At 37.0% G+C, this 27916-nt stretch overlaps 1 protein-coding gene across 4 annotated transcripts in view; it reads left to right on the forward strand.

Moving 5' to 3' along the window:
- CEP89 (centrosomal protein 89) overlaps positions 1 to 23053 on the forward strand; it is a 189012-nt gene extending 165959 nt beyond the window's left edge. For 3 of the 4 annotated variants that reach the window (XM_007474766.3, XM_001367361.5, XM_007474767.3), the window contains one exon: positions 22629 to 23053. In XM_007474766.3, the coding sequence (XP_007474828.1) occupies positions 22629 to 22950 (322 nt within the window). In that variant the 3' untranslated portion in view covers positions 22951 to 23053. Of the gene's footprint in view, positions 1 to 17242; positions 17647 to 22628 lie in introns of those variants that run through there. The other variant, XM_056812204.1, reaches the window with a different exon arrangement.
- Positions 23054 to 27916: the final 4863 nt, after the last annotated feature.

The raw sequence follows: 27916 nt of genomic DNA on the forward strand, positions 1-27916 counted from the left end.
CATACACAAAGAGATAACGTAACAGTATAAGGGAGCATGTCCAAAGTACTCCAGGACTTAAGAATAAAGAATTTTTTTTTGAGAATAGACTCTTACTTTGTTCTCATTAAGACCAGCAATTGTGTGTACTTATGCCACAGCCTTGGGATGTGCTTTGTGGTCATGGAGACAAAGAAGAACTTTCTGATCTACCCCCACATGGAGATCAAGCCTTCCAAACCCCTAAACTTACCTCATTCAGTAAAGTACTAGCCAGCCAGTTATTCTTAAACTCTCAGAGGGAAATAAATGGATCTCAGAGAAAAAATCCTTATATATTATGTCTAATGGAAGACAAAAAATTTCATTCATTAAACTTATCTCTTGTGGACACATTTTAATATGCAGTCTATTTTGCATGAAATCATCTTTGCCTCAGACATTTTCAGAGAGCTCTCATCATTTTTCTAGCTGTTTGGGACTATTTGTATGATAGGCTTCAATCTTGATATCATCTGTCATGCCTATTTTTTCTGATGCGTAGAACATCATTTATATTTTAATCCTTTTGAAATAGTGAGAGATGTTGAAGCTACAGGTGTGGGAATTATCTACTAGATAAAGAAAAGATGAAGCCTGTCTAGTACAGTGATGGTGAACCTTTTGGAACTTTTTAGAGACTCTGTGCCTTGCCCCCTAAACCCCCACTATGTGCATGACACCATGCCCTGCCTTCAACTGCATGCCCTGCCTTCTGTGTGCAGTGCCCCACCTATCCCTCAATTTGGGGCCAGGGGGGGATATGGGGCCAGGCTGGAGGCTGGCCAAGCCAGGGCCAATATCCTTGGGGAGGCTCAAGTGCCTCATACATTCCCCTTGTGTTCAGGGGGGTGGAGTCAGGCTCCCAGCCAGCCAAGCCAGGGAGGCTACACGTGCCCACAGAGAGGTCTCTGAATGCCATCTTTGGCATGAGTGCCACAGGTTCACCATCATGGATCTAGGGAAAGTTGTATAGTTTGTCCAAATGAACCTGACAATCATTTCATTACTCACATCTTGAATTCAAGCAGCCCCTTTCACAGGGCCAGTGTTGCAATTGATGATACCTAAATTGAAAGTATTGCTGATTTATACTTCAGTATCAGACAGTGTATACAGATGACAGACAATCCACTGGCTATATTTACTTCATCCTATAAGATTTTCATTTTCTGTTCTTTAAGGTTTATGAGGTCTAACATCTCTTGATTTTTCAATTTAGACTAATACAAAAAGTGTGACCATAAAGCCTTTTTTCCTTAAAGTAAATTCTCATCTATTTATTAAGAAAACAGCTTTATAATGCAGAGATAACTTGAAAATTAAGTACAATTTCCAAGGTTAAGGGACTCATATTCCTCTTCTAAACCTTTTTTAAAAATTCAGAAGCTGCAGTTTTTTCTAGTTCTAATTGTTGTTTCCTAAAACAGATTAATCAATAATTGACTCTCTAAAATTGTTTTAATAATCCACTTTCCAGAAACTATTAAAAAAATAAGTTCTTGTGTAAACTCTGTGAATGTCTGTCCTAGAGAAATTTTTCCTGTCTTATTTTGGTCCCTACTGTTTGGAAAAAAGAACTTAGAGGAGTTAGTTAGAGGTTTTAGTTTCTAATCATGAGTAGCTTGGCAACCATTATCTTGGTTTGGAGTTAGTAATGTAATTATGTAGATTTGCAGTCCAGAAAAAAGTGTTATCAACAGAAAACAAATGTAAATGATTTATTACATGGTTTGGCTAATTATATTAGAAATTAAGTACAAACCTTTTTTTAAACATTTAAAATTTTTTAACAACAGTTAGAGTATACCATTGTACATTTTAATTCATGATTATTTAATTATATTAAAGAGTAGTATATGACAATGAAGGAAGTAGTTCCTTCAACAAATGTGACTTAATACTGTATGTATGTAAAAATACTAGCTGAAGTTAAATAAAGTTCAAGATTGATTGATTACATTAGTACTTTTAGATACCTCACCAGGTCCTTGTGAAGAAAACACTTTGTAAGCTTTTAAACAATATGTAAATTGTAATAATTAAAATGGTTGAGGGTATAAACTGTGGTGATTAAAATAGTGGAAGACTTAAATTGTAGTAGATATGAGAGTGGATGAGTAAGTTGTGACCGCAGGAAATATGTTTTCACTACAGTGTTTTGTTTTTAAATAAAATATAAGGTGGTTGCCAGGGAAATATTCCCAATTATGAATATACCCAAGTCAACTGGGTTTTATAGAGAATTTAATTAATAATACAACGAGGAATTAAAGAAAGAGAGAAAGAGAGAAAAAGGAAATAATGAGAAAAGGACAAGCCGGCCCTGGCCAGTCTTGGCCAATCCAGGCCTAAGCCCTAAGAGAAAAGATCAGTCAGTCCTTAATCACTTACCACAAGATCTGTCCAAACAAGGATTCTAGTGACACCAGGCCAGCTCCATCTCAGCTGACTTCACCAGCTTAATGCCTCAATCTGAATGTATCTGAGCTCCTATTTAAAGGGCATTTTCTCCTATGTCACCTCCCCTAAGTTCTTCCATCTACCAATCACAGTAGATGTTTTCCAAAGGACAGCCCATTCTGAAGTCACACCTGAGTAGACTAAACTTTTGAGTAATCCACACCTGAGTAGACTAAAATCTCTGAGTAAGTTCTCACCTCTTTGTTCCTTGTAAGTTCACAAGTTGCCTGACCTTTATAGGTACTGTTACAAGGGAATCACTTTAAAAGACTGATATATATATTAATTTAAGGTCGCCAAGGAATTCAGCTATGTAATTCCTAAATGAAAACTCAAGTCAGCAGTCAATCTTTTATGGAGTTTAATTACAATAGGAGGAAGAAAGGAATTAGAGATAGAGAGAGAGAAAAAGGGAGAGAAGGGAATAGGGCTTAAATACCCCTTCTGTTTAGGCTGTGCCAAAAGGCCCAAGCCCTTAGATAGCTGGGGCAAAGAAAAGAGCTCAGTCCCTATTACTCACGTGACCAAAATGGAGAAACAGTCTCAGAGGCCTCCACCTTCAGCTTCCTTCAGAGCAAGCTTCTCAGAGCACACACCAACCACACCGACCAACTTCTCCACCTCCCTGAGTCTTCAGACCCCCCTATCCTTAAGGAAAACCATCCAAGTTCCCTCCCCTCAGTCCTCACATCTACCAATCACCTGTCCCTCAATTTCCCTGTGCCAATGGAGGCTCTAGCTTAACCCAGGACCGCCCAGAGGTCTTCTGGCTTTGCACATGTCTGTTGAAGGTCATATTTTCAAATAATTAAATCTTTGATCCTTTGCTACAGCCCTTTCTAAATCCTGTTAACCTGAGTAGGGTAGAGATTGAAATAATTAAATTTTGATCTAGGCTGCAGCCCTTACTCAATCCTGTTAGGACTGAGTAGGGTGGAGATTGATTCCAAGTATCTCCATTGTATCAATTCTAAAATCAATCATGACTCAAAGAAATTCCTGTTCTATGCTTAAGCATAGGTCAAAGTCCTTTCCATTGTTCAGCAAAGGGTTTCTGTCCTAAAGTAATCTTAAGAAGGGAAGAGAAGGAACCTCCCATGCCAATGGAGTTCACATTCCAATAGTCAAGACCCACTATCAATAGGAAATTTTTCAAGTATGAAATTTCCCAATGGTGAAATTTCCAACATTTATAAGTCTAAGGAATTTTAAGGTTTACAGTACTTAGCACCCCTTTGTATTAGTTCTAAAAATAGGCATGGCTTAAGTATGGGTGTAAGTATTTTTCATTGTTCAGCAAGGAGTTTTCTCCCCTAAAGCAGGCTTAAGTACGGGTGGAGTAGAGGTCTTCACATTTTTGATCTAAGTAGAGTTCACTGCCCAAATGGGGAATGGTCTTAATCCAATCTTATGAAGTAGGGTGTGGAAATTTTTAAGGTTCACAAAATATATGTAGTTATTATATGTTATTGAAAATGTACAAGCAGAAACAAAATTACTTGATGATCCTCCAGCCATATTCATCTGAACTTACCCAATGGGATGAGTGAGGAGATAGTTTCCTCATCCCAGTGACATCTTAATTTTTTTAGTTTAGACGGGTGAGAACTCTCCTAAAAGACTTCTTCTGCCGAACCAAAGTTAAAACTTTGATATTCTTATAGAGTTGCCTGGGGCACTGACTTGCCCAGAGTCACAAATCAATGTGACTGTTTCTTTTTAATGGCCTTTCTCAAATCTTAATGAATCAAGTACCACAGCTTAGTCCCAAGTTTGAATTCTTGGTTTTTATGTTTGGTCATATCTTTCCAAGGTTCTTCAACTTTTAACACTTTCAAGTCTGATCAATCAACAGTCTGCCTTGGCATGGAAGAGCTTGACTTGCAGCCAGATTAATGAAACATTTAAATGATTAATAAGGTTGGAGGGAGGGAATCAAATAGGTGAGACCTTTTGGAAATTGGGAATTAACTTTGTTAGATAAATGGTAATTTAATCTTTTTTCCCCTTTGGTTTGGATTTTTTCTTAAATTGTACTATTTATAACTATTTCAGAATTTACTAAGTGCTTTCTGTGATCGCGGTATCATAGTTACAGTTAAAATTATCTTAAGAGACTGATTTGGGGGTAAGACTATAAGTTTATTGATTATATCAGATTTATTAATTAGACCAGCATCATAACCAATAAATTTATATAGGTCACAAGCCATAGGGCTTGTGACCAGGGATGACTTGAGCTGAGCCTTGAGTACAGGCAGTTTACTAAATAGATTTTTAGGAGCTCATTATTCAGCCTCTCCCTTGAACATCCCAAGACATCTTTAATTGGTGATAGCTAATTAAGAGGTGGTCCATCCACCTACATTATGGAGAACACAGAAAAAAACCCTTGTCCCCATCATTTTTTTCACCAGATTGTGTTAAAAAGGGAGATATTCTTTGGGATTCCTAAGGATAAAGAAAATACAAAAAGCATCAGACTGGATCCTAAACACAGGAATACATAGTAATTCTCCCTAATAAACAAGAATTAATACAGTATATGAAAAATAAATTCTCCCAGTAGGCAGTGGGATTGCAAAGATTAATAGTCACAGTCTCCTACCTTCTTGGAGTCAATGGGATGTGTGTACTGATACCAAATAAGAAAATCTCAGGAGATTTGAAAAGGGAAAAGATTAGCTAGGCTTGTGAAAATAGTAACCTCTGACCTTGTTCTTAAACTAAGAGAAGGGTTTCAATAGGTGTTGTTGGAGACAGGTGAGTCTACTCCAAGCAAAGGCAAGGTGAATCATGAAACATCAAGTGGTCTTCTCTGGGTAGAAAATAAAAAGTGCTAGAGGGAGTACTGTGAACTGATACTTCAAAGGCAAATAGAAGCTACATCATGAAGGGCCTTGATTTCCAAGCTAAGGAATCTGTATTTTATTCTATAGGTAATGGGGTAATTTTTGTGCAGTTGATGTGATCCCCTGATGTAGGATTGTTTTTGTTTTGTTTGGGGGAAGAAGTTGACAGCCCCAGAGGTTATATAGGATTTTGTCCTATTATTATTTGAGATTTAAGAACTAACTCTTTTAGATTTCAGAATTGATTAAAGAATAATTTTTCTGTCTTTTTGGTCCTATTTAAAATATTTGTGATTAAGTATGATTACTACTTAGGTACTGTGATAAAACTTTAAAATACTGTTTGAAGCTTTAATGGTTTTTAAATATATTTTGAGTACAAAGCCATTTCCAATTAATGAATCACATATTTCTTTTCTTCCCTCCTCCCAAAGACTTTGTTTTTTTTTCCCAATTGCATGCAAAAACAATTTTTTTAACATTCATCTTCTGACATACTGTGATCTAAATTCTTTCCCTCTCTCACTTTACCACTCCTGAGGCAGCAAGCAATATGATATAGTTTATACATGTGCTATCATGCAGTGCATATTTCCATATTCATCATATTGTAAAAGAAAACACATATCACGCCTACAAAAATATTTATGAAGGAAATAAAGTGAGAAATAGCATACTTCAGTCTGCATTCAAATTCCATCAACTCCTTTTATACTGGTAAATAACATTTTTCATCATGAGTCCCTTGAAGTTATATTGGATGAACCATATATTTCTTAATCAGCTAAGATAAAATTGACTAGTGATTAGCTTTGTAGACATTTTTCTTTTTTTTGAAGAACAATAATTTTTGTAAACTCTCCATTTCTCCATCCACTTGATGGAGGCATCATCATTTTGGAAACATGTATCATAACTAAAAGTTGGAAAGATCCCAAGGACTATGTAGTCCAACACTTTCTTTTCACAGATGGAAATTAAGGAACTTTTCCACTATCAGAGAAGCTGTAAGCGTGAGGCAGGATCTGAACACAGACCTTCTGACTCCATAGACAGTATTCTATTCACTCTGCCATACTAACCCAACCTTTAAAAGCACATTATAAATGTTATCTCCTCCTAGAAGTCTTCCCCCAGCCTTACTATTCTTAGAGACATTCTCCTTCCAATTAATCGTTAGTCACTATGTAGTTATTAAATACCATTGTATGTGCCAGGGACTATGCTAATGCCAATGGATGCAAGTACAAAGAATGAAAAATCCCCACTTTCAAGGAGTTTCTGTTCTAGTGGAGGGAAACAAATACATATATAAATATAAAGTAATTGAATACAAATATATACAAAGAAGGTCAATACAAAGTAGTTTGGAACCAGAGAAGGCACTTCAGTTGAGGAGATCAAGAAAGGTTTAATTGAGAAGATGCCGTCTAAGCTATATCTTATGGTAGAAATGGCAAGTTTTGGCAACTGATTAGGTATGTGAGGTGAGGGAGAGAGAGAGTGGAATCAAAGCTAATGCAGACCTTCTCTTGTTTTTGCCTGCCATGAGATATGCCTCCTGAGACCTGACAAGAATCAACATCACTACTAGCCCTGAGGTTAGATCTTGAGGGAAGACCATGAAAAATTGAATCACTTTTTTTCCCACTGACCAACCTATCTCTAATCACTGATACTCTACCGTGACTCATTCCTCAGTAGTTAGCACACTCCTACATCCAGCCTCATGTTCTCCTCTTTCTCATAGTTCTGAATCCCTGGCTGCTGAAGTAAAAAAACCCCATTCCCTAGCCTCAATTGTACCCACTCCCTCATTCTTATTTCCTCTCCACTCTATTCCCAAAAATGTCCCACTCTAGATCTTCCCCACACCTTCTGCTTTGCTCTCTGGAATGCTCAGTCTATAATTGACAGATTTAATTTCATTTTAAACCTTTGCCTTTCATCTTCTGGTACTCGTTGAAATCTGGGTGCCCCCTGATGAGCTGGCACCCTTGACCTCCTTTCCAATACTGGTTGCCCTTTCTTTCACACTCCTTCTTGGTCATGAAAGGAAAGTTGGAATACTTCTTGCTCCCATTGCCACTTCCAGACTCTTTATCTGATAATAATATTTAATCATTCAATCTTTCTATCTTATAGGCCCTAACTTTGTTCTTCATCCTCATTATGATCTCCTGTTTCTCTAATCTTCAATTATTTCCCTGGCCATCACTGCTGAACTCTCCTTTGCCTGTCTTGAGTCCTTGGTGCATCAGTTCAACTCTGCACTTTTTTGTACATTTTAATCCCTTGTCCCGTTGTCCTCTCTCAGTCATACCTGGCCAGAATCCAACCTTGGTTCATTACCATCATCTGCCACCTTTGCTCATATTCATATGCTGCTGAATAAAGTTAGAGAAAGTAATGAAAATATCCACTACAGTTTTACATCATATAATTTCAATTGAGTCCTTACTACAACAAAGCATTTCTTGTATGCCACCCTAATCAATTACCTATCCCATTTATCATGGTGATTATTTCAAACTTTTCATCCTTCCTCAAGCCTCCCATGGCATCCCTTTTCCCCCAAACCCCCACCCCAAACTCAGCCAAAGACTGAAAAAATTGAAATCATTTATGAAGTGCCCTTTTTTCCTTAAATTGCAACCATCTACCCAGGGCTCTTTTTTCTTCCTCATCTCACATCACTTGGAGGTCTTTCTCCCCTATTTTCTCCATACCCGTCTCACATAAAAAGGTGGCCTTTTTCCCTACCAAGTCTAAATCCCTCTACATGCCTCCTTAATACCATCTCACCCCATCCATTCCCAATTTCTTGTTTCTTTACACCATCCTTATTTCTTCTTTCTCTGCTGCCTATAAACAAATGCATTTCTCCTCTCTATCCTTCAGAAATCTTCATCCTATAATGCCTGTCAGCTATTATTTCTTTCTACTTTCTCAACTAAGCTTCTTGAGAAAGCTGTCTGTAATAGGTTCCTCTATATTCTTTCCTTACTTGCTTCTCAAACCTTTGTAGTCTGACTACTTAACCACATCATTCAACTAAAACTCATCTCTCCAAAGTCATCAGTGACCTCTTACATGCCAAATAAAATAGCCTTTTTTTCCAATCCTCTTCCTTCTTGACCTCTTGGCAGCCTTTGGCACTGTCAACTACCTTCGTCTCCTGAATACTCTCTTTTCTTTATATTTTTGTGACACCACTTTCTCCTGGTTCTCCTACCTGTCTACCTTTTTCTCATTCTTCTTTGTTGGTCATTTTCAGGTCATACCTACTGAAAATGGGGATCCCTTAAGGCTCTGTCCTGATCTTTCTCTTTTCCCACTACACTAATTTATTTGGCAATCTCATCAGCTTCTGTGAATTCTGTTATCTCTTTCAAAGTGATCTGAGATCTGTCTAGCTCTTCCCAGATTTTCCCTGAACTCCAGTTTTGTGTCATCAGCTGCTTTCTAGACAACTAATATGGATAGATACCCCAAAGACATTTCAAATTCACCATGTCCTAAGTAGAACTCATCATTTCCCCCCAAAATAATCCTCCCATCTTCTAAAGTTCCTTATAATGCCCAAGTCAATATTATCCTCCTAATTCCTCAGGTTCATAACCTCTGGCCCATCCTAGACCCCTCATTTGAAGTCATCATACAGAAACAATCTTTTTGCCAAGTCTCATCATTTCTACCCTGACCATATTTCTTGTGAATGTTGCCTTCTCTCTCTTCCCAAAGCTCTTACCCAATTCCAGGATCTCTTCACCTCACACACTTGGATTATTGCAACTGGACTTCCTACTTCAGTTTTCTTCCCATTCCAATCCATCCTCTGCCCAGTTGCCCAAGTGATTTACCTAAGGTGTAGGTCTGATCAGGTCATCCCCATATTCAGTAAACTCCAAAGACTCACTACTGCCTCCAGGATCAAATATAAAATACTCTGTCCCTTCAAGCCTTTCACAACCTGGAAACCTCTTACTATTTTATTTCATACATTTTACTCCCCTCCATGCATTTATAATCTGACTACATTGTCCTTGCTGTTCTTCACAAGAGACATTCCAACTCTCAAGTCTTTGCCTTTTAATTGGTGGTTTCCCATGCTTGGAAGGTGCTTTCTTAATTGGTTGTTTACCAAACCTAGAATGTACAGTCTTTCATACCTGGAATTTCTCATTGTTTGTCTCCCATTGCAGAATGGGCTTTCTCATTGACTGTCTCATTGACCTGGATTGTTTTTTCTCATTGGTTGTATCTCCCATACCTGGAATGTACTTTCTTATTAGAATGTGTTCATTCATGGTATAGACCGTGTTTTTGGCTTTCTTTACATCCCTAGTGCTAAGCACTTTGCCTGGCATAATGTAAGCAACCTGCTAAATGCTGTCTGCCTGCCTGTTGTCTGTATGAAGATAAGAAGTAGGAAATTTCTGCCAATTGTTATTAAACTATAGTACCTGGTGTATTTGATAGCCTATAGCATGTATCTAATTAATGTTAACCTACAGATCACAAGATCAGAGATTTAGACCAGAAAAGAAACTTAAAGGCCATTGAGTCCAGCCCCCTTGTCTTACAGAGCTCTAGAAACTCCTTGCCTTCCCGATTCCAAGTCTAGCACTCTGTCTTCTCTGCAACTTAAATAGTTACCCCATGAAACCAGGCTTAATTAATAATTATCTAATGGGATTTTCCCTGAAAAAAAGCAGTATTTGGGCTGATACTTTATAAAATAGTTACTTTAAAAAATTTTGACCTCTATTTAAAGTTTCTGACCAGAGAGGAGTTATCTAATTGCATGGGACATTTCTTAGTCTTTAAGAATTGAATACATTCATTACACCATGATTTGTTGCTTAATGCCTGTTGTGTATTTTTCTATCATCTTTATGCTACCTCAGAGATTTTAGTATCATAATTACTTAAAATTTTGAAGTCATTGGGTTTTTCCATTTGAGCAGTTTGACCGAATGTGTGCCCCATTTTGTATGAAACAACTTTCTCCTGTTTAATTTTTTACAGCAATTCTTTTAAGTACCATCATAAATTATTAATGTTAATATTATGTTTTTTTGCCCTACCTCCTTAATTTTTCCCACAGATTTTCATTTCATGTTGGAGAATCTCAGCTAAAGTGAACACTCCTCACATAAGAGCCTCTTGAGATTAAATATTTATTTGCTTATGTTTCTATTCTGTTTCTCTAGCATGACCTTTGACAGAATAGTTGTTAGAAAATCATCCTGGGCATACTTTCTAGGACTTTGATAAATCCTTCTGAACTTGTTAGTTCCACTTGTCATGTGATCTTTCTTTAAAGCTTATTATTTAAGGCACTTGTTTTCAACCCCCTAATTTTAAAGAACTCTCTGTCTACACCACTAAATTAGATTTAGAATTCCTGATGTTTAATTTTTTTTCACAATTACTTTCATTAACAATAATTTGGGAGTTAGGGGTGCCCAGACCAATGGGCAGAGGAATTTCCAGTTCAGAATCTCCCTCTACCAATGCATATGTACAACTTATCAATCATTTATAGTCTTAAAAAGTTTTCTGAGACTCCGAGATATCAGATGACTTGCCCAGCATCATAAGAATGTGTAAAATTCAGGACTTGAATATAGATCTCTGACACTAAGGCTTGCCCTTTAAGCTCATGCTGCTCCACAATAGTGATTTAAAAAAAATTTCTGTGGGGTTTTCCTTAATGGACTTCCCTGATTAGCAGGGTCCCACAAGGGAAGGGGCTCACCTTTGTGATGGGACCCGAGGAGAGGTAGGAACAGAGAACCAGGGTGGAGAATGAAAGACAGGGACAAGTCAGTGTTTGAATAGGGCAGGCAATCCCTACGATACTCCCTTTGATAGGAGAGTATGAGTACAAAGGAACACGAGGTGGAGGAGGAGATTAAGATAGGGAATGCCGGCCCAGATGGTTACAGCCTCGGGGAAGGAGAAGGTTAAGAGGAGAGAGAGACATAGTCATTGCTAGAGAAGATTGAAGATCCAAGAGAGATATTCAAGGTCACAGCCTCTATATTTATTGCCTTCCTCTGATTAGGGAAGTATTCTCAAGCATGTAGTAACCACATCACAAAGTATAGACACTTCAGATTGGGTGGCAAGGTAGAGGGAACACCTTTGGGCGTGTAGATTGCAAACCGCGCTTTCCCGGGGAATTGAGTCCCAGCATGTTAATGAGTTTGTCTTAGCCAAGGGCCGCATGGCCAGTTCAAGGTTACATTCACAAGCTCATTGGTACAACCTTACGCTTGGAGACACAGTAGCCATACAGTCATTTATATTTCATAGATGTGAATATGCTTGGGATGCTACAATTTCTCCAAAGTTAATGCTTCCCTCCATCAACTGGTTTTGCATATGATTAGACACAGTTTTTAAAAACTGACATTTTGGGGGCAATTAGGTAGCACAATGGATAGAATGCCAGTCCTAGAGTTGGGAGAACCTGGCTTCAAGCTTGCCCTCCAACACTTCCCAGCTGTGTGAGTCTGGGCAAGTCACCTAACCCCAAATGCTTAGTCCTAACTACTCTTCTGTCTTACAATTAATACTATGACAGAAGGTAAGAGTTTAAAAAAATGTTACGTGTACACTGTACATTAACAAATCTTTTGCTTTCTGTATCTAGCTGATGTCACTAGGATGGAAAGTGCTGTTGTCTCTGTTACTTTGGTTTGTGATAACTTTGTTGAAAAAGTCCAGCTTAATCTCAGAGATTAAAAACATGCCACACTATTTATTTGATCAGATTTTCTTTCCCCATCAAAAACACTATTAACAGTTTATATGAAGAAATAATATCATTTGAAGCAAAATTGAAAAGAAAAGTGAGCACTGTGTAACCACTAAATTTCTGCTCCTGGGTTTCCTACTGTGTAAACCTCTGATTCTTGAAGGTTAGTTATGCCTGTGGAGCCCAAGCTCCAATAAATCTTTCTTGAAAAAGTCTCAAATGCCTGTCTATTGTCTGAGAATGAATCTAACTGAATTTGTAGAAACTCATCACACCAGTTTGGCCCCAGGGGGATATTTTTTTTTTTTGTCCAAAGTGGTTCCCTAAGACTCTTTTAGAGAGGCAGTGCTTTATGGTAGAAGAAAAAAAAAACCACTCCAAGCCAGAAGACCTATGTTCAAATTCTGGCTTTTGTTTTTGTTTTGTTTTGTTTGCTTTTAGATTTACTTGTTTGTTACTTAAAAAAATTTTTTTTTCATTAACCTACTCATCATTTCATACAGTACAGTAGTATTCCATCACAACCATGTACCATAACTTGCTTAGCTATTCACCAATTGGCAGACATCCCTTGAATTTCTCATTCTTAGCCATCACTTAATACTTATATGACTTTGGCTAAGTCATGTTACCAGAGTTTTGAGGGGGCAGCACAGCACACAAGAGAGGGCATTGCACTTGGGGTCAAGAAGACCTGGGTTCAAATTCTGCCTTGAATACTTATATGTGTGATCATGAACAAGTCATTTAACTTCTCTGGGCCTTACTTCCCTCACCTGTAAAATGAAGAGATTGGACTCCATGACTGCTCTTCTCCCTTCTAGTTCTAAATCTATGATACTATAATCAATTAAATTACAGAGGAGTTGTATTTTGTGCTAGTGTATGGGACCCCTACACTGACTTAATACTTATATGACTTTGGCCAAGTCATGTTACCAGAGTTTTGAGGGGGCAGCACAGTACACAAGAGAGGGCATTGCACTTGGGGTCAAGAAGACCTGGGTTCAAATTCTGCCTTGAATACTTATATGTGTGATCATGAGCAAGTCATTTAACTTCTCTGGGCCTTACTTCCCTCACCTGTAAAATGAAGAGATTGGACTCCATGACTGCTCTTCTCCCTTTTACTTCTAAATCTATGATACTATAATCAATTAAATTACAGAGGAGTTGTATTTTGTGCTAGTGTATGGGACCCCCACACTGACTAAATTATGGAAAATATTACAGTATTATTGCCTAGGCATAAATGTATGAATATCTTCTAACTTAAAATGTTTATGATTATTTAACTCAATTTGTTTTTTTTAATTATTAAATTTAGAAATTACTTTTGAAAGGACAGCTATGTGGTTCAGTGGCTAGAGTGCCAGATCTAGAGTTAAGAGGTTCAAATCTGGCCTCAGACATTTCTTAGCTGTGTGACCCTGGGCAAGTCACTTGACCGCCATTGCCTAGTCCTTACCACTCTTCTGCCTTAGAATCAATAAGAATCAATACACAGTATTGATTCCAAGACAGACGGTAAGAGTTTAAAAAAAAGTTTACCAGTTAAAGGAAACCAGCAAGGAATCTTAAAGTATATTTTTATAATAGAAATATTTACTCTTTAATTTATTTTTTCCAAGTTCTGATGGTCTTAAAATAGGGGATATTTACTTCCTGGAAGATATTACAATCTTTTAATTGCTTTCCATTTTTATTTTGATTGAACTTTTAGAACACCCACTATATTGGTGACTCTCCCTTAAGTGTTGAATATTTATCAGATTTTTTTATACTTCTTTGCCCCAGTTGTTTCTACCCCCCTGCAACGTCTTTGGTATAGAGAACTTCTAACAAGGAAACTCCCTTTACCAATTCAGTTCCCCACCTTCTCTGCAATATGTAGTCTTAGAGGGCTACCTGGGGCACTGAGAGTTTAAGCCATTTGCACAGGGTTATACAGCCAACAGTGGTATGGCTGGGTCAAAGGGTAAGCCTTCTTCTAAAGGATTTTGGGCATAATTCCAAATTGCCCTCCAGAATGGTTGGACCAATTCACAACTCCACCAGCAGTGTATTACTGTCCTAATTTTGCCACATCCCCTCCAACATTTATCACTTTCTTTTGCTGCCATATTGGCCATTCTGCTAGGTGTATGATGATATGTTGCTTTAATTTTCATTTCTCAAATCAGGAGGGATTTAGAACACTTTGTCTTGTGCTTATTGATAGTTTTGATTTCATCATGTGGAAACTGCCTATTCATGTCCTCTGACCATTTGTCAATTGGGGAATCGCTTGGTTTTTTTTTTTGGAAATTTGACTTAGTTCCTTACATATTTATTATATATAAGAATGTTCTCCTAGTTTGTTGCATTCCTTCTAATTTTGGTTGCATTGGTTTTGTTTGTACAAAACCTTTTTAATTTGATAAAATCAAAGTAATTCATCAGTCTATTACCTTTTTTTACAGTATACAAAGGTATATCTCAATTGTAAAGAAGATAACAGCTTCTTACATTATAAGGAGGTCTGACATAGATGTATTAAATTTGGAACACAGAAGAAATAGAGCAAGGGAGGCAGTGCCTAATTGATAGCTGACTTTGGAGTCAGGGATCCCAAGGTTTGACTAGCCTTGACAAATACTGGCTGTATAACATGACAATAGAGAGAGAGCATATTTGGTATAAAAATCCAAACCAAATGTTTTTGGAATTTTTTGAGATATATGGCATTATCTTTTTTTGGTTTTGGTTTTTCAATTTTTATTTTATTTTTCAGTTAATAAGAATTTTTTTTCTCTCTCCTGCTCCTACATGCCCCACCTCCCATTTTAAAAGATTTTTTAAAAATCCTAATAACAACAAGCATTAGATACTTACTATGTGTTCAGGTACTGTACTAAGCCCTGAAAATACAAATACAAATACAAGCAGAAATAAAGACAATCGCTGTTCTTAAGAAGCACAGAGAAGAAAGCTGAAAGGAGGAGTGTATTTGGAGAATGAAAAAACTAGGGAGAGGATATGGGATAAATTGTAAGAAGATTGGTGTTAGAGAGAGCAGTTGCCATATGCATATGGAAAAATAGAGTCTAGTGCAGTGGGTGAATGGAGTGATACTTTTACTTGTCTTGGTCCAGAATGTTGGCGTCTTTGGAACAGCGTCTCTTTTTATATGGGGCCAATAACTCTTACCAGTCTCTGGACTATTATGAGAATTCTTAAGATCCTATTTCTGAACACTACATAAAGTGGGATCAATAAAACAGGGTGACTTTGTTAGTTTCCTTTGAAAGAACCTTACAGGTTTTAGAAGTTACTTGTGGATGTGTGTGTGTGTGTGTGTGTGTGTGTGTGTGTGTGTGTGTGTGTTTCCCGAAACTTTTTTAGGTGACTTCTTGCAATATTTTCCTTGGAATTTGCACCCTCTGACAGGCCATGTGTGATATATTGGATAGAGTTGACCTTAGACTCAGGAAGGCCTGTGTTCAAGTACTGGCTACTTGATCCATGGCAATTCACTTAACTCCTTGGTACCCACAGGGATTCCCTCCCCTTAAGGTTGACTTCACAGGCAACTTTGTAAGATGTGAAGTTGCCAAACAATTGCTACCCTGTATTGGGAGGAGTTTCCTCACTCAAAGTGCCCTAGACCAATGGAATCATAGGTCATTTAAAAAAGACTATAGGGGGTAGCTCGGTTGCTCAGTGGATAGAGAGTCAGATCTAGAGATGGGAGGTCCTAGATTCAAACCTGGCCTCAGACACTTCCCCACTGTGTGACCCTGGGCAAGTCACTTGACCCCCATTGCCTAGCCCTTACCACTCTTCTACCTTGGAGCCAATACACAGTATTGATTCCAAGATGGAAGGTAAGGGTTTTAAAATTTAAAAAGACTATACAGTAGAATAAACTAATATAATAAAATTACAATCCTACCCTAATTAATATACTTATTCAGTGTACCAAAAAACTTTTTTTACAGAATTAGAAAAAATTATAACAAAGTTCATCTGGAAGAACAAAAGATCAAGTCTATCAAGGGAAATAATGAAAAAAAAATGTCGAAGATGGGGGCCTAGCAGTACCAGATCTTAAACTGTACTATAAAGCAGTGGTCATCAAAATGATATGGTACTGGCTAAGAGACAGACAGGTGGATCAGTGGAATAGAATAGGGGTAAATGACCTCAGGAAGGTAGTGTTCAATAAACCCAAAGATCCCTACTTTTGGGACACGAACTCACTATTTGACAAAAACTGCTGGGAAAATTGGAAAACAGTATGGGAAAAATTAGGTTTAGATCAATATCTTACACTCTATACCAAGATAAATTCAAAATGGGTAAATGACTTCAATATAAAGAGTGAAATCATAAATAAATAAGGAGAACATAGAATAGTATGCCTTTCAGATCTGTGGGAAAGGAAAGAATTTATGACCAATCAAGAGATAAAGAACATTGCAAATTATAAAATGAATTACTTTGATTTTATCAAATTAAAAAGGTTTTGTACAAACAAAATCAATGCAACCAAAATTAGAAGGAAACCAACAAACTAGGAGAACATTCTTATATATATATATATATATATAATAAATATGTAAGGAACTAAGTCAAATTTCCAAAAAAACCGAGTGATTCCCCAGTTGACAAATGGTCAAGGAACATGAATAGGCAGTTTCCACATGATGAAATCAAAACTATCAATAAGCACAAGACAAAGTGTTCTAAATCCCTCCTGATTTGAGAAATGAAAATTAAAGCAACATATCATCATACACCTAGCAGAATGGCCAATATGGCAGCAAAAGAAAGTGATAAATGTTGGAGGGGATGTGGCAAAATTAGGACAGTAATACACTGCTGGTGGAGTTGTGAATTGGTCCAACCATTCTGGAGGGCAATTTGGAATTATGCCCAAAATCCTTTAAAAGAAGGCCTACCCTTTGACCCATTCATGCCACTGTTGGGTTTGTACCCCAAAGAGATAATAAGGAAAAAGACATGTACAAAAATATTTATAACTGCACTCTTTGTGGTGGCAAAAAAATTGGAAAATGGGAGGGAGATGTCCATTGATTGGGAAATGGCTGAAAAAATTGCGGTACCTGTTGGTGATGGAATATTATTGTGCTCAAAGGAATAATAAAGTGGAGGAATTCCATGGGAACTGGAATGACCTCCAGGAATTGATGCAGAGCAAAAGGAGCAGAACCAGGAGAACATTGTACACAGAGCCTGATACATTATGGCACAATTGAATTTAATTAAAAAAAAAATACATTTTTCTACTAAAAGCAATGGAATGACCCAGGACAATCCAGAGGAATTTACGAGAAAGAATGTTATTCACAACCGGAGAAAGAAGTGTGGACTGTGGGAGAAACGCAGAAGAAAAACATGATCAATCCCGTGGTTTGATAAGAATATGTTTGGGGTTTTGATGTTAAAAGATCACTCTCTTGCCAATATGAATAACATGGAAATAGGTTTGGAACATAACCCAGTGGAACTGCTTGTCAGCTTCAAGAGGGAGGAGGAAAGGGGAGAGGGATCATGAATCATGTAACTATGGGAAAATGTTCTAAAATAAATAAATAAAAATAAGAAACAAATGTAAATGTGTTCTAAATCCCTCCTGATTAGAGAAATGCAAATTAAAAACAACTCTGAGGTACCACCTCACACCTAGCAGACTGGCCAATATGGAAGCAAAGGAAAGTGATAAATGTTGTAGGGAATATGGCAAAATTGGGAGGGACACTAATACACTGCTGGTGGAGCTGTGAATTGGTCCAACCATTCTGGAGGGCAATTTGGGATTATGCCCAAAGGACTTTAAAAGTTTGCTTGCCCTTTGATCCAGCCATAGCACTGCTGGGTTTGTACCCCAAGAAGACAATAAGAAAAAAGACCTGTACAAAAATATTTTAGCTGTGCTCTTCACAGTAGCAAAATTTTGGAAAATGAGGGGGTTTCCATCGATTGGGGAATGGCTGAATAAATTGCAGTATCTGATGGTGATGGAATATTATTGTGCTGAAAGGTATAATGAAGTAGAGGAATTCCATATGAACTGGAATGACCTCCAGGAAGTGATGCAGAGCAAAAGGAGCAGAACCAGAACGCTGTACACAGAGACTGATAACATTATTGCACAACTAAATGTAATAGACCTTTCTACTAGCAGCAATGCAATGATCCTGGACAATCAAGAGGAACTTATGATGCTGTCCTCATCCAAAGAACGAACTGTGGGAGCAGAAATACAGAAGAAAAACATGATTGGTCACGTGGTTTGATAAGGATATCATTAGGGTTTTGATGTTAAAGGATTGCTTTACTGGAAATATGAATAATATGGAAATAGGTTTAGAACAATGATATATGTATAACCCAGGTGAACTGCTTGTGAGCTCTGGGAGGGGGGAAGAAAGAATGCAGGAGGTGGGGGGTAGATTATGAATCATGTAACCATGGAAAATATTCTAAATAAAAATAAATAAACAAATGAATCAATGAATAAATAAATAAATGAATAAATAAATGAAAAGTTTTAAAACACTATACAGAAGAGATCTAACTGGCCTGAAAGAAAACTGAAATTCTATGGGAAGAACAAAGAATCTGGAACTACTGTTTTCTCTTTTTTTAATCTCCCCTTTCTTATCTTTATTGTTGGTCTGATGATTACAACAAAGAATCAGCATGTCATAGTGAAAAGAGAACTTCCTACATTTTGAATCATTTTGACCCAGCCTTGAATCTCAACTTCCAACCTAGGTATTTTCCTGGATTCCTCACTGTCTCTCAACCCCTGATCCAAGCTGTTGCCAAGATCTATACATTTTACCTTTGCAACAGGTGCCCCCTTCTCTTCTTGAGGCTGCCACCACTCTAGTGCAGGTGCTCATCACTTCACCCCTGGATCATTGTAATAGGCCTCTGGGTATTTGGCCTGCCTCAGATCTCTCCCCATTTCAATTCAGCTTCCATTCAGCCACCAAAGTGATTTTCCTAAAATATAGGTCCAATCGTGTGACCTTCTCTACTCGATAAACTCCAGGGCTCTTTATCTCCAACAAGAACTAATACAGCATGCTGTTTGTCATTAAAGCCCTTCATAACATAGCTTCTTCCTACCTTTCCAGTCTTCTTAAACCTCACTCTCCAATACACAGTTGTGATGTGACGACACTGGCCTCATGTTGTTCAGGAACAAAACATTTCATGTCTTAACTCCAGTCAGTTTCTCTGATTGTCCCCCATGTCTGAAATGCTTTCCCTCATCCTCTGACTACTGATCTCATTGACTTTAAGTCCCAACTAAAATCTTACCTTTTATAGGAAACCTTCTCTAACCCCTCTTAATTTCAGTGTGTTGCCTCTTTTAACTTTTCCCTATTTATCTTATATTTAACTTGCTTTGTATCTATTTGTTTCCATGTTTTCTCACCATATGGTTATAAGTTCCTTGGCATAAACTTGTCTGTTTCTCCATTTTGTGTCCTTAGCACTTATCTGGCACATAGTAGGAGCTTAAATGTGGTTTGTTTGTTTGAGACCAAAGATACAAAGATGGTTCAAAATTAGGAAAACAATCAATATAAATCATGTTAATATAAAAAAGATCTAAAACTATATTATTGCAACAGAGGCAAAAAAAAGCCTTTGAGAAAGTATGATATTTATAATAAAAATTCTACAAAGAATAGGCATAGAAATACCTTTTTAATATTATAAAAAGTATCTAAAACATGAAAAGCATCATATGTATTGGGGATACACTAGAATCTTTTCCAGTAAATACAGAATTAAAGCAAAGTGGGGCAGCTAGGTAGCACAGTTGATAGAGCACCAGACCTGGAGTCGGGAGGACCTGAATTCAAATGTAGCCTCAAAACACATCCTAGCTATGGGAATTGGGACAAGTCACTTAACCCAGTTACCTAGCCCTTGCTGTTCTTCCATCTTAGTATTAATACTAAGACAGAAGGTAATTAAAAAAAAAATTTAAACCCTTACCTTCCATCTTAGAATCAATACTGGGTATTGGTTCTAAGGCAGAAGAGTGGTAAGGGCTAAGCAATAGGGGTTAAGTGACTTGCCCAGGGTCACACAACTGGGAAGTGTCTGAGGTCAAATTTGAACCCAAGACCTCCCATCTCTAGGCCTGGCTCTCAATCCCCTGAGCCACCCAGCTGCTCCCCAGAAGGTAATTTTTTTAAAGTAGAAGAAGAATAATTCTTGTAAAGCAAAAAATGCCTACTCTCCCTGCTATTATTTGATATAGTTTTGGAAATTACAAAAATAGAAATGGAAAATGAAGGGATGCCCTCTAATTGGGGAATGACTGAACCAATTGTGGTACCTGTTGGTGAAGGAATACTATTGTGCTCAAAGGAATCATAAAGTGGAGGAATTCCATGTGAACTGGAACGACCTCCAGGAATTGATGCAAAGTGAAAAGAGCAGAACCAGGAGAACATTGTACACAGAGACTGATACATTGTGGTACAATCGAATGTAATGGATTTCTCTATTAGTGGCAATGCAATGATCTGAACAATTTGGAGGGATCTATGAGAAAGAACACTATCCACATTCAGAGGAAAAACTGTAGGAGTAGAAACACAAAAGAAAAACAACTGCTTGATTACGTGGGTCGATGAGGATATGATTGGGGATATAGACTCTAAACAATCACCCTAGTGCAAACATCAGTAATATGGAGATAGGTTTTGATCAAAGACACATGTAAAACCCAGTGGAATTGGATGCCAGCTACAGGATGGGGTGGGGGGAATGAGGGAAAGAACATGATTCTTGTAACCAGGGGAAATTATTCTAAATTGACTAATTAAATAAAATTTTCAAAAAAATAAAATAAAAGAATCAACAAAGATACAAATCAAGAGAATAGTTGCAAGGTAAAGAAAGAAATCCTTAAAAATCAACTATATTTCTGTTTAATAGGAACAAAATCCAATAAGCAATAAGAAGGGAAATCTCATTTCAAATAATTACAAAATACATGAAGTATCTGTGGAATCACTATCAAAGCACATAAAAGACTTGTATAGTTTCAAATTTACATTGTGCTTCTTAAAGAAATAAGGAATAATTTAAATAGCTGGAGAAATGAATGTTCAGTGTTCATGCAATATAATAAGAATTATTTGTTAGCTCCAGGAGGGGGAGGAAAGAAGGAAGGGAGGCAATATGAATCATATAACTTCAGAAAACTTATGTGGAATATTATTAAAATAAAATAATTAAAAATTATAAAACTAGCATAATTAATATGCATTTTAAATATATTCTATTTTCTTTTCAAAATTTTCCCATTCATGTTGTATCCCTCCCCCCTCATGGAATTGACAAGCAGTTTCACTGGGTTATACATATAGTTCATGCAAATTTTTAATACATCAACCAAATTGCAAAATTATAACCAAATTATCAAAGATATTTTATGGAACTTGTAAATATAATAACAAAAATCATTTGAAATAAAGATCTAGAATATCAAGAGAAATTAAGAAAAGAGGTAGAAATGAAGGGGAGAATAGCACTTCTAGACCTAAAACTTAGTTATAAAGTAGGAACCATCAAAACCAGGTAGTATGGCTCCAAAATAGGTAGATAAATGACACACATTAAACAAGGGAGAATCAAAAATCATAGAACCTAATAATGCAGTGTTCAATAAAGCAGAAAACAAATTACTTAGGAAAGAACCCTCTATTTGATTAAAACACACACTTCTGGGGAAACTAGAAAGAAGTTTAACAGTTAATTAGGCTTAGACTAGCACCTTATGCCATATTCCACAATAAATTCTAAATGAACATATTACCTTAATTTCAAAGAGCGGACTTTGAAAAAATTAGGAGAGGCAAATCACTTATCTCTCACAATTATTGGTAAGAAATGCATTCTTAATAAAATAAGGAATCAGGGCAATTGCAAAAAATAAAAGATAATTTTAATTCTGTGAAATCAAGAAGCTTTTGCACAACCAAAACTAATGTACTTAAGGATAAGGGAGATGGTTAAATGATGCCTTCTTTGGTAAGGGAAGGAGAGAGAGGAAAGGAGATATTTTGGAAATTTTAATGTAACCCAAATTATTTTTTTTAAATGAATGTTGTAAAATATAAAGAGCATGGCACAAAAGAAGAGATATAAGAAAAAACTCCCAACACCTCCTTTTGGCAGAAATGGAAAGTCCACAAATGGTGCAATTATTTTAAAACTTTTCCAATATAGTGATTGGTTATACTGATTTTTCTTCATTTTCTGTTTTTAAAATATTATTTATTATATGGAATGGCTCTCTAGTTGGAAAAGGAGAAATAAACTGGGGAAAACTCTAGAGATGTAAAAACAAAGACATCAATTAAAAAAAAAAAATATATATATATCACTCCTAAGGTAAGGTTCCTGTTGTCATGTTTTTCCACAAACTCAGATGAGAAAGAGGCCTTTTAAAACTTTCCTTTCCTTTTTTAAATTTCTTTTAGAGAGGTGGAAGGAGAACTTGAAGTGGTTTGGGAATCTACTGCCAAAGAAAATCAAAGAATGAAAGAATTCCTTTGCAGTACCCTACAGAAGACCCATGTGTGGAAGGAATCCAATGTCTATGGATCATGCTTAAACAAAATCTCTAAGGAAGAATTAGTTGAAGGATATACTGTTAGCTTTTGTGAGGTGAAGTCTTCTTCAAGTATCCAGGTACCCGAAACGCCTGCTTTATATGCCTTATGCCAGACAGAATCCAGTGATAAAAAAGAAACCGCATCCAAAGCAGATGTTTTTCTCCATAGGGAAACCAATTTATATTGAAAAGAAAAGGTGTACAATTCTGCTGTAAACAACAACATTTTTCTTCTCCCAGCTGTGACACTCTACTTTATCAAGAGTATAATAAATTGTCTAAGAAATCTAATTTAGTTTTTTAAATCTTGTTTTATTTTTATATTGTATATAAAATCCTCATAATACTTATCAAATAAAATATACTAGCCCCAGGAGTAACTATTCAGTTCTAAGTGTCTTTCTCAGATAAGTGAACTAATTAGAAAAATTTGAGTCTCAATCACCATGATATAAGAGTGGGAAATTTAATCTGCTATAAAAGACTGCTATAAAAAGAAACTCTTGTCATGTTTTAGCAAGTAAATCATGTTAAGTAAAACTCTTAACTCTGACCTAGTGAGCTTTTTCAATAGAATATGCAAAGTCTATGTGCATAGTAGGTGTTAAAAATAATGGTTTTGAATATTACTCTTGAAATTGTAAAATAATAAAGTTTCTATAAGAGAAGTGAGACTTATTTCTCACAACCAAATTATGTTCCATGTTAGCACCATTTAGAAATTTACAGACCTTTTTAAATGTATTTGATCTGTTTTGTTGTGTTTTCTTTTCATTTATGATGTACCTTTGCCTGTCTCTCCAAAGAAATTAATTTTTAAATGGTCCTGTCTCGGGGCTGTTCAGAGTTAAAAAAATGGACATGGATATGACCCCATACAGTCGATACTATTATGGGGATTTTAGGAAAGGGGAAAGGGTTTATTCAAAGGGTAAAATCACATATAAATAAAATTATATATAGTTTCCAACTATACCCAGAGTTCAGGTTCCACCCGTTTTCTCTCAGATAGTGATGGCATTTATTTATGTAAAGGAGTTATTTGAGAATTAAAGGCTAAAAAAAGCAATAATATTTCCTAGAGCTAAAATATGGATCATATGCTTATAAATATGTCACTGATCACTCTCAATGAGTACTTCAAGCGTCAGCGCTTTGGTCAGCATAAGAATTCTCCCTGAGTGAAACATTTCACTGATATAGATCCTGGGCATGGGCTTTGCAAAATGGTTTTTTCCCCCACAAGTGCCTCGTATTTTTAGACATTTAAAATGGCCAGCATTGGTCTCTGTAATTCACACACACAGACATTGATCCTTTGATGGCCTCCTATATGATCTTTATTTACTTCTAGAAAGTTCTCGCGGGCTTCAGGCTTGATTAAGCTTCTTTATGGAGTTGAAAGCAAATTTTGTATTTGATGAAGTACATAATGACTAGTATTTAGTCTCTCACCAGCCTACAGTCCCTGGGAACTGCTTTAACCGGTAACAAGCAGTCTTTTGTTGTAGCCAAATTCTCATTCTACTCTGCCCTCCCTCTCCTGTAGCCTCTGTCTTTGTACATGCCGTATAGATAGAGAGATAGACTGATATATTAATACTCCGTCCTCACCTTCATCTCTTAGAATCTTTAGTTTCCTGCGGGGTTCAGCATGGCTTTGACTCACAGGGTAGCAATTTCTCTCTATTCGCCGCTCCTGCGTACAGTTCTATTTCCTTCTAGCGTCGGGCATTTCTGAACCTGTGTGGTACAGTTAGAAGTGATGGGGAGGAGCATGACCCCAACGTTTTATAAGATGCCCAAGTCTGAATCCACAGACACCATTCTGTCAAAGGATTACATAGCTTTAACAGTGTGACTTTTTAATGCCTGACTACATAAGATTAGGGAGCCTCATAAGTAGCCTTCCATTTCAGCCATATCTTAGGATGCGAGAATTCCTAAGCATAAAAGAAATCTTTGAGATAATACCGACTGTCCGAAGCGAGTTTAGTTTAGTCGATAATCTTTTTGAAAGGAAAAAAATTAACTTGGATAGAGATCAAAAAAGAAAAAAAAACTCATTCTAAATCTGACAGAATTCCGCTACTAATTAACTCCAGGAAAGAGTTGGGGGAGGCTTTTAATCTACTCACCTTCCATTCCCTCATTGCTACACCGTAGGCAACAATAGTCAACAGATCTTTATTAGTCCTCTACTATGGGCCAGACACTGTGCTAAGCCTTGGGGACACAAAAGAGAAAGACTAGAGTTCACAATCTAATGGGGGAAAGACAAAAAGCAGACAAATATAAACAAGCTACACACAGGATAAATAGGAAATCATTAACAGAGGGGAGAAACGAGAATTAAGAGGAATCAGGAAAGGCTTCGTGTAGAAGGTAGGATTTTAGTTGGGACAAAAGGCCACTATGGGCACTTACTTATTGGTGAGGATGAAGCATTTCCTTACAAATACTCAAGCATCGCAGGGGATTATAGGAAAGTTTGGAAACATTGAAGCATAGTGGAAAAAAGCAATGAACTTGGAGTGAGAAGATGAAGTCACAGCTAAACAGTATACATACTGCAACAATGTAAATGGAAAAAATAAAATTAAAACAGAATCTTATATAATCATAATCATCTATACTGGTCCTAGAGAAGATTTGAGAAAATGTACTTCCTTCACTTCATTCTTCATATATTGTTAAAGTAGCCAATGTGTCGTTTGGTTTTACTGAACTACTTTTTTTCCTCTTTAAAAATCTTTACAACAAAGGATAACTCGCTGGAAAGGAGAAGGATATGCTTGTAAATAAATGATATAAAAACCAAAATCATCAATAAAAAATGTTTAAAAGATGCAGAGACCCTGGTTGACTATTTCCCAATGTTGAGTCAAGTTTCTTCCTCACTCTAACCTCCATTTCCTCCTCTCTAAAATGAAGGTGGTAACTCCTGTTCTCTCTGGATTGCAAAGTGGACCAAATGAGATTTCATAGGCTAATGTATTTTGTAATTAGTGTTGTGTAAGTATAAGAAAATATTATAAGCATGCCTCCAAGCTCACCTATTTAAATAAGTTACTGGTACCAGAAAATGAGATATGACCCGAAAAAGGAATATCAAGTTTGAAAAGTGTAAATCAGCCCCCATAACAAGGAGACTAAAAAAAGCTTGAAAAGGATCTTATCAGCAAACACCCGGCTTTCTTGCCTAAAGGAGTATGTCAGACAAGGGCAACATTGATGTAGAATATTAAATTGTTGGTAAAGTTTTAGAGATAGAGAAGCAATGGAAGGATAAAATCATCTTAAAGAAAGCTTGGCAAGAGGCCCAACAAAGCAAGATTATCTTGTGGACATTTATGGATAAAACTAGAATAGACGAAAACTAGAAAAGAAAGAGGTTTTTTTCTGAAAAAAACTTTTCACCATCAAGAACAATAAAACTACTTCACTCAGTCTCTAATATCACAGTTCTATATATACCATGTGGCTCAATGGAAAGGGTGCCAAGCCCAGCTGGAATTAGGAAGGCCTGAATTCAAATCCAGCCTCAGACATTTGTTAGTGCGTGACCCAGAGCAAGTCACTTAACCTTGTTTGCCTCTATTTTTCATCTGTAAAATGAGCTAGAGAAGGCAAACCACTCTAGTATCTTTGCTAAGAAAACCCCAAATAGGATCGTGAAGAGTCAGACACAACTGAAATGAGTAAACAAATATAAAGGAGACAGTAATGACACTGAAGACAACAAATTAGAGAAAATGTCTGAACTAAACCAAATGGATACAGGGAAAATCTATATGGATTTTGTATGTATAATTATATAAATGTAGGACCCACAATTATGAGCTTTCAGAGTATTAGTTCTTGAGATCTATAAAGGCAAGAAAGAGACAAAAAGATATAGAAAAGTTCTTGGATTATTACCCCCAAAAGGTGACCAGGAGAATAGCAACAATGTCCACCAACCTACATGTGTAATTTCCCACAAAGGTTTTTATTAGAATAATTCATATTATGCATGGAGGGTACCCTGGACAAAGGGTGGATGAGCATTCAGGGTGGACCAGCATTCAGGGTGGACCAGTGTAAGGGTTTGCTGAGACCCTTTCAGGGTGACTCACCCATCTTTGGTGTCCAACTGACACTCGGCCTGGCTGTCATATGGAGTTTCAAGAAGTTCCAACATTCGCAGTAGCCACTGACCTGTAAAAGCATCCCAGAAGGTGGGCTAGACCAGGCTAAAGGTAGCTGGCAGAACTCAAATCCATGACTGAGTTAGGGGAGTGACCACCCGCAGGCAGGGGAAGACTTCCTCCTATGGAAAGTGGTCCATGAGAACAATTTGCCACAATGGCGCCAAGGTGGCTGAAACCATGGTCATCAAGCCGGGCATCTCAGACCTTCTCCAGTCTTTTTGGCTTTTGTCTCGCCACTGGACTTGGATGACTCTGGAAGGAAGCCATTCATTCATTCAATCCCATTTATGCTCTAGTCAAAAGATATCACCCAGTGTTTTGGGTCCTCTTAGAGTATGAAGGACAACTACCAACCAAGCAACCAACCATTAGAAGGGAAATGCATGCTCCTTGCAGATGCTCTTCCAAAGCAGATCACATAGATGAAAAGTTTATGTCACTAGCATTACACAGGTGTCTGAAGATTTCAGAGAATACAACAATTCACTGTGTTGACTGTTTATGAGCTTATTTTTACTTAAAAAGGGTGTTTAATAGAGCAAAACTACCTGAAGAGCTTTCTTCCAGCAAGATCTATTCTACGCAACTTACTCTTCCTGGAAAGGGATTGCATTGGTAGTAGTGTTGTGGTGACTCACTGATCATAATTATCAAGTGAGACATGAATCAGAGATAGAGGCACCACTATCATAGAAGAGATAACAGGGCGAGCCCAAACTTAAGAAGTATTTCCTTTAGATCCTAAGGTCCTCTTTTTTGTAGAAGACATGACACTGGTTGCATTAAGTTTTGGAGCACCTCCTGAACAAGATCCAGAGTCAGGGAAGAGAATTCAACCTAATCATCCACACAGGAAAAATGAATAAAGAATTACTCTTGTTCCAACTATCATATGCACTGACATGGACAGCCTATATAGCTCATCCATCCCCTGGGCATCAATCCATGCATGTGTACTTAT

Source organism: Monodelphis domestica, chromosome 1, assembly GCF_027887165.1.
Source record: "Monodelphis domestica isolate mMonDom1 chromosome 1, mMonDom1.pri, whole genome shotgun sequence".
Taxonomy (NCBI): Eukaryota; Metazoa; Chordata; class Mammalia; order Didelphimorphia; family Didelphidae; genus Monodelphis; species Monodelphis domestica.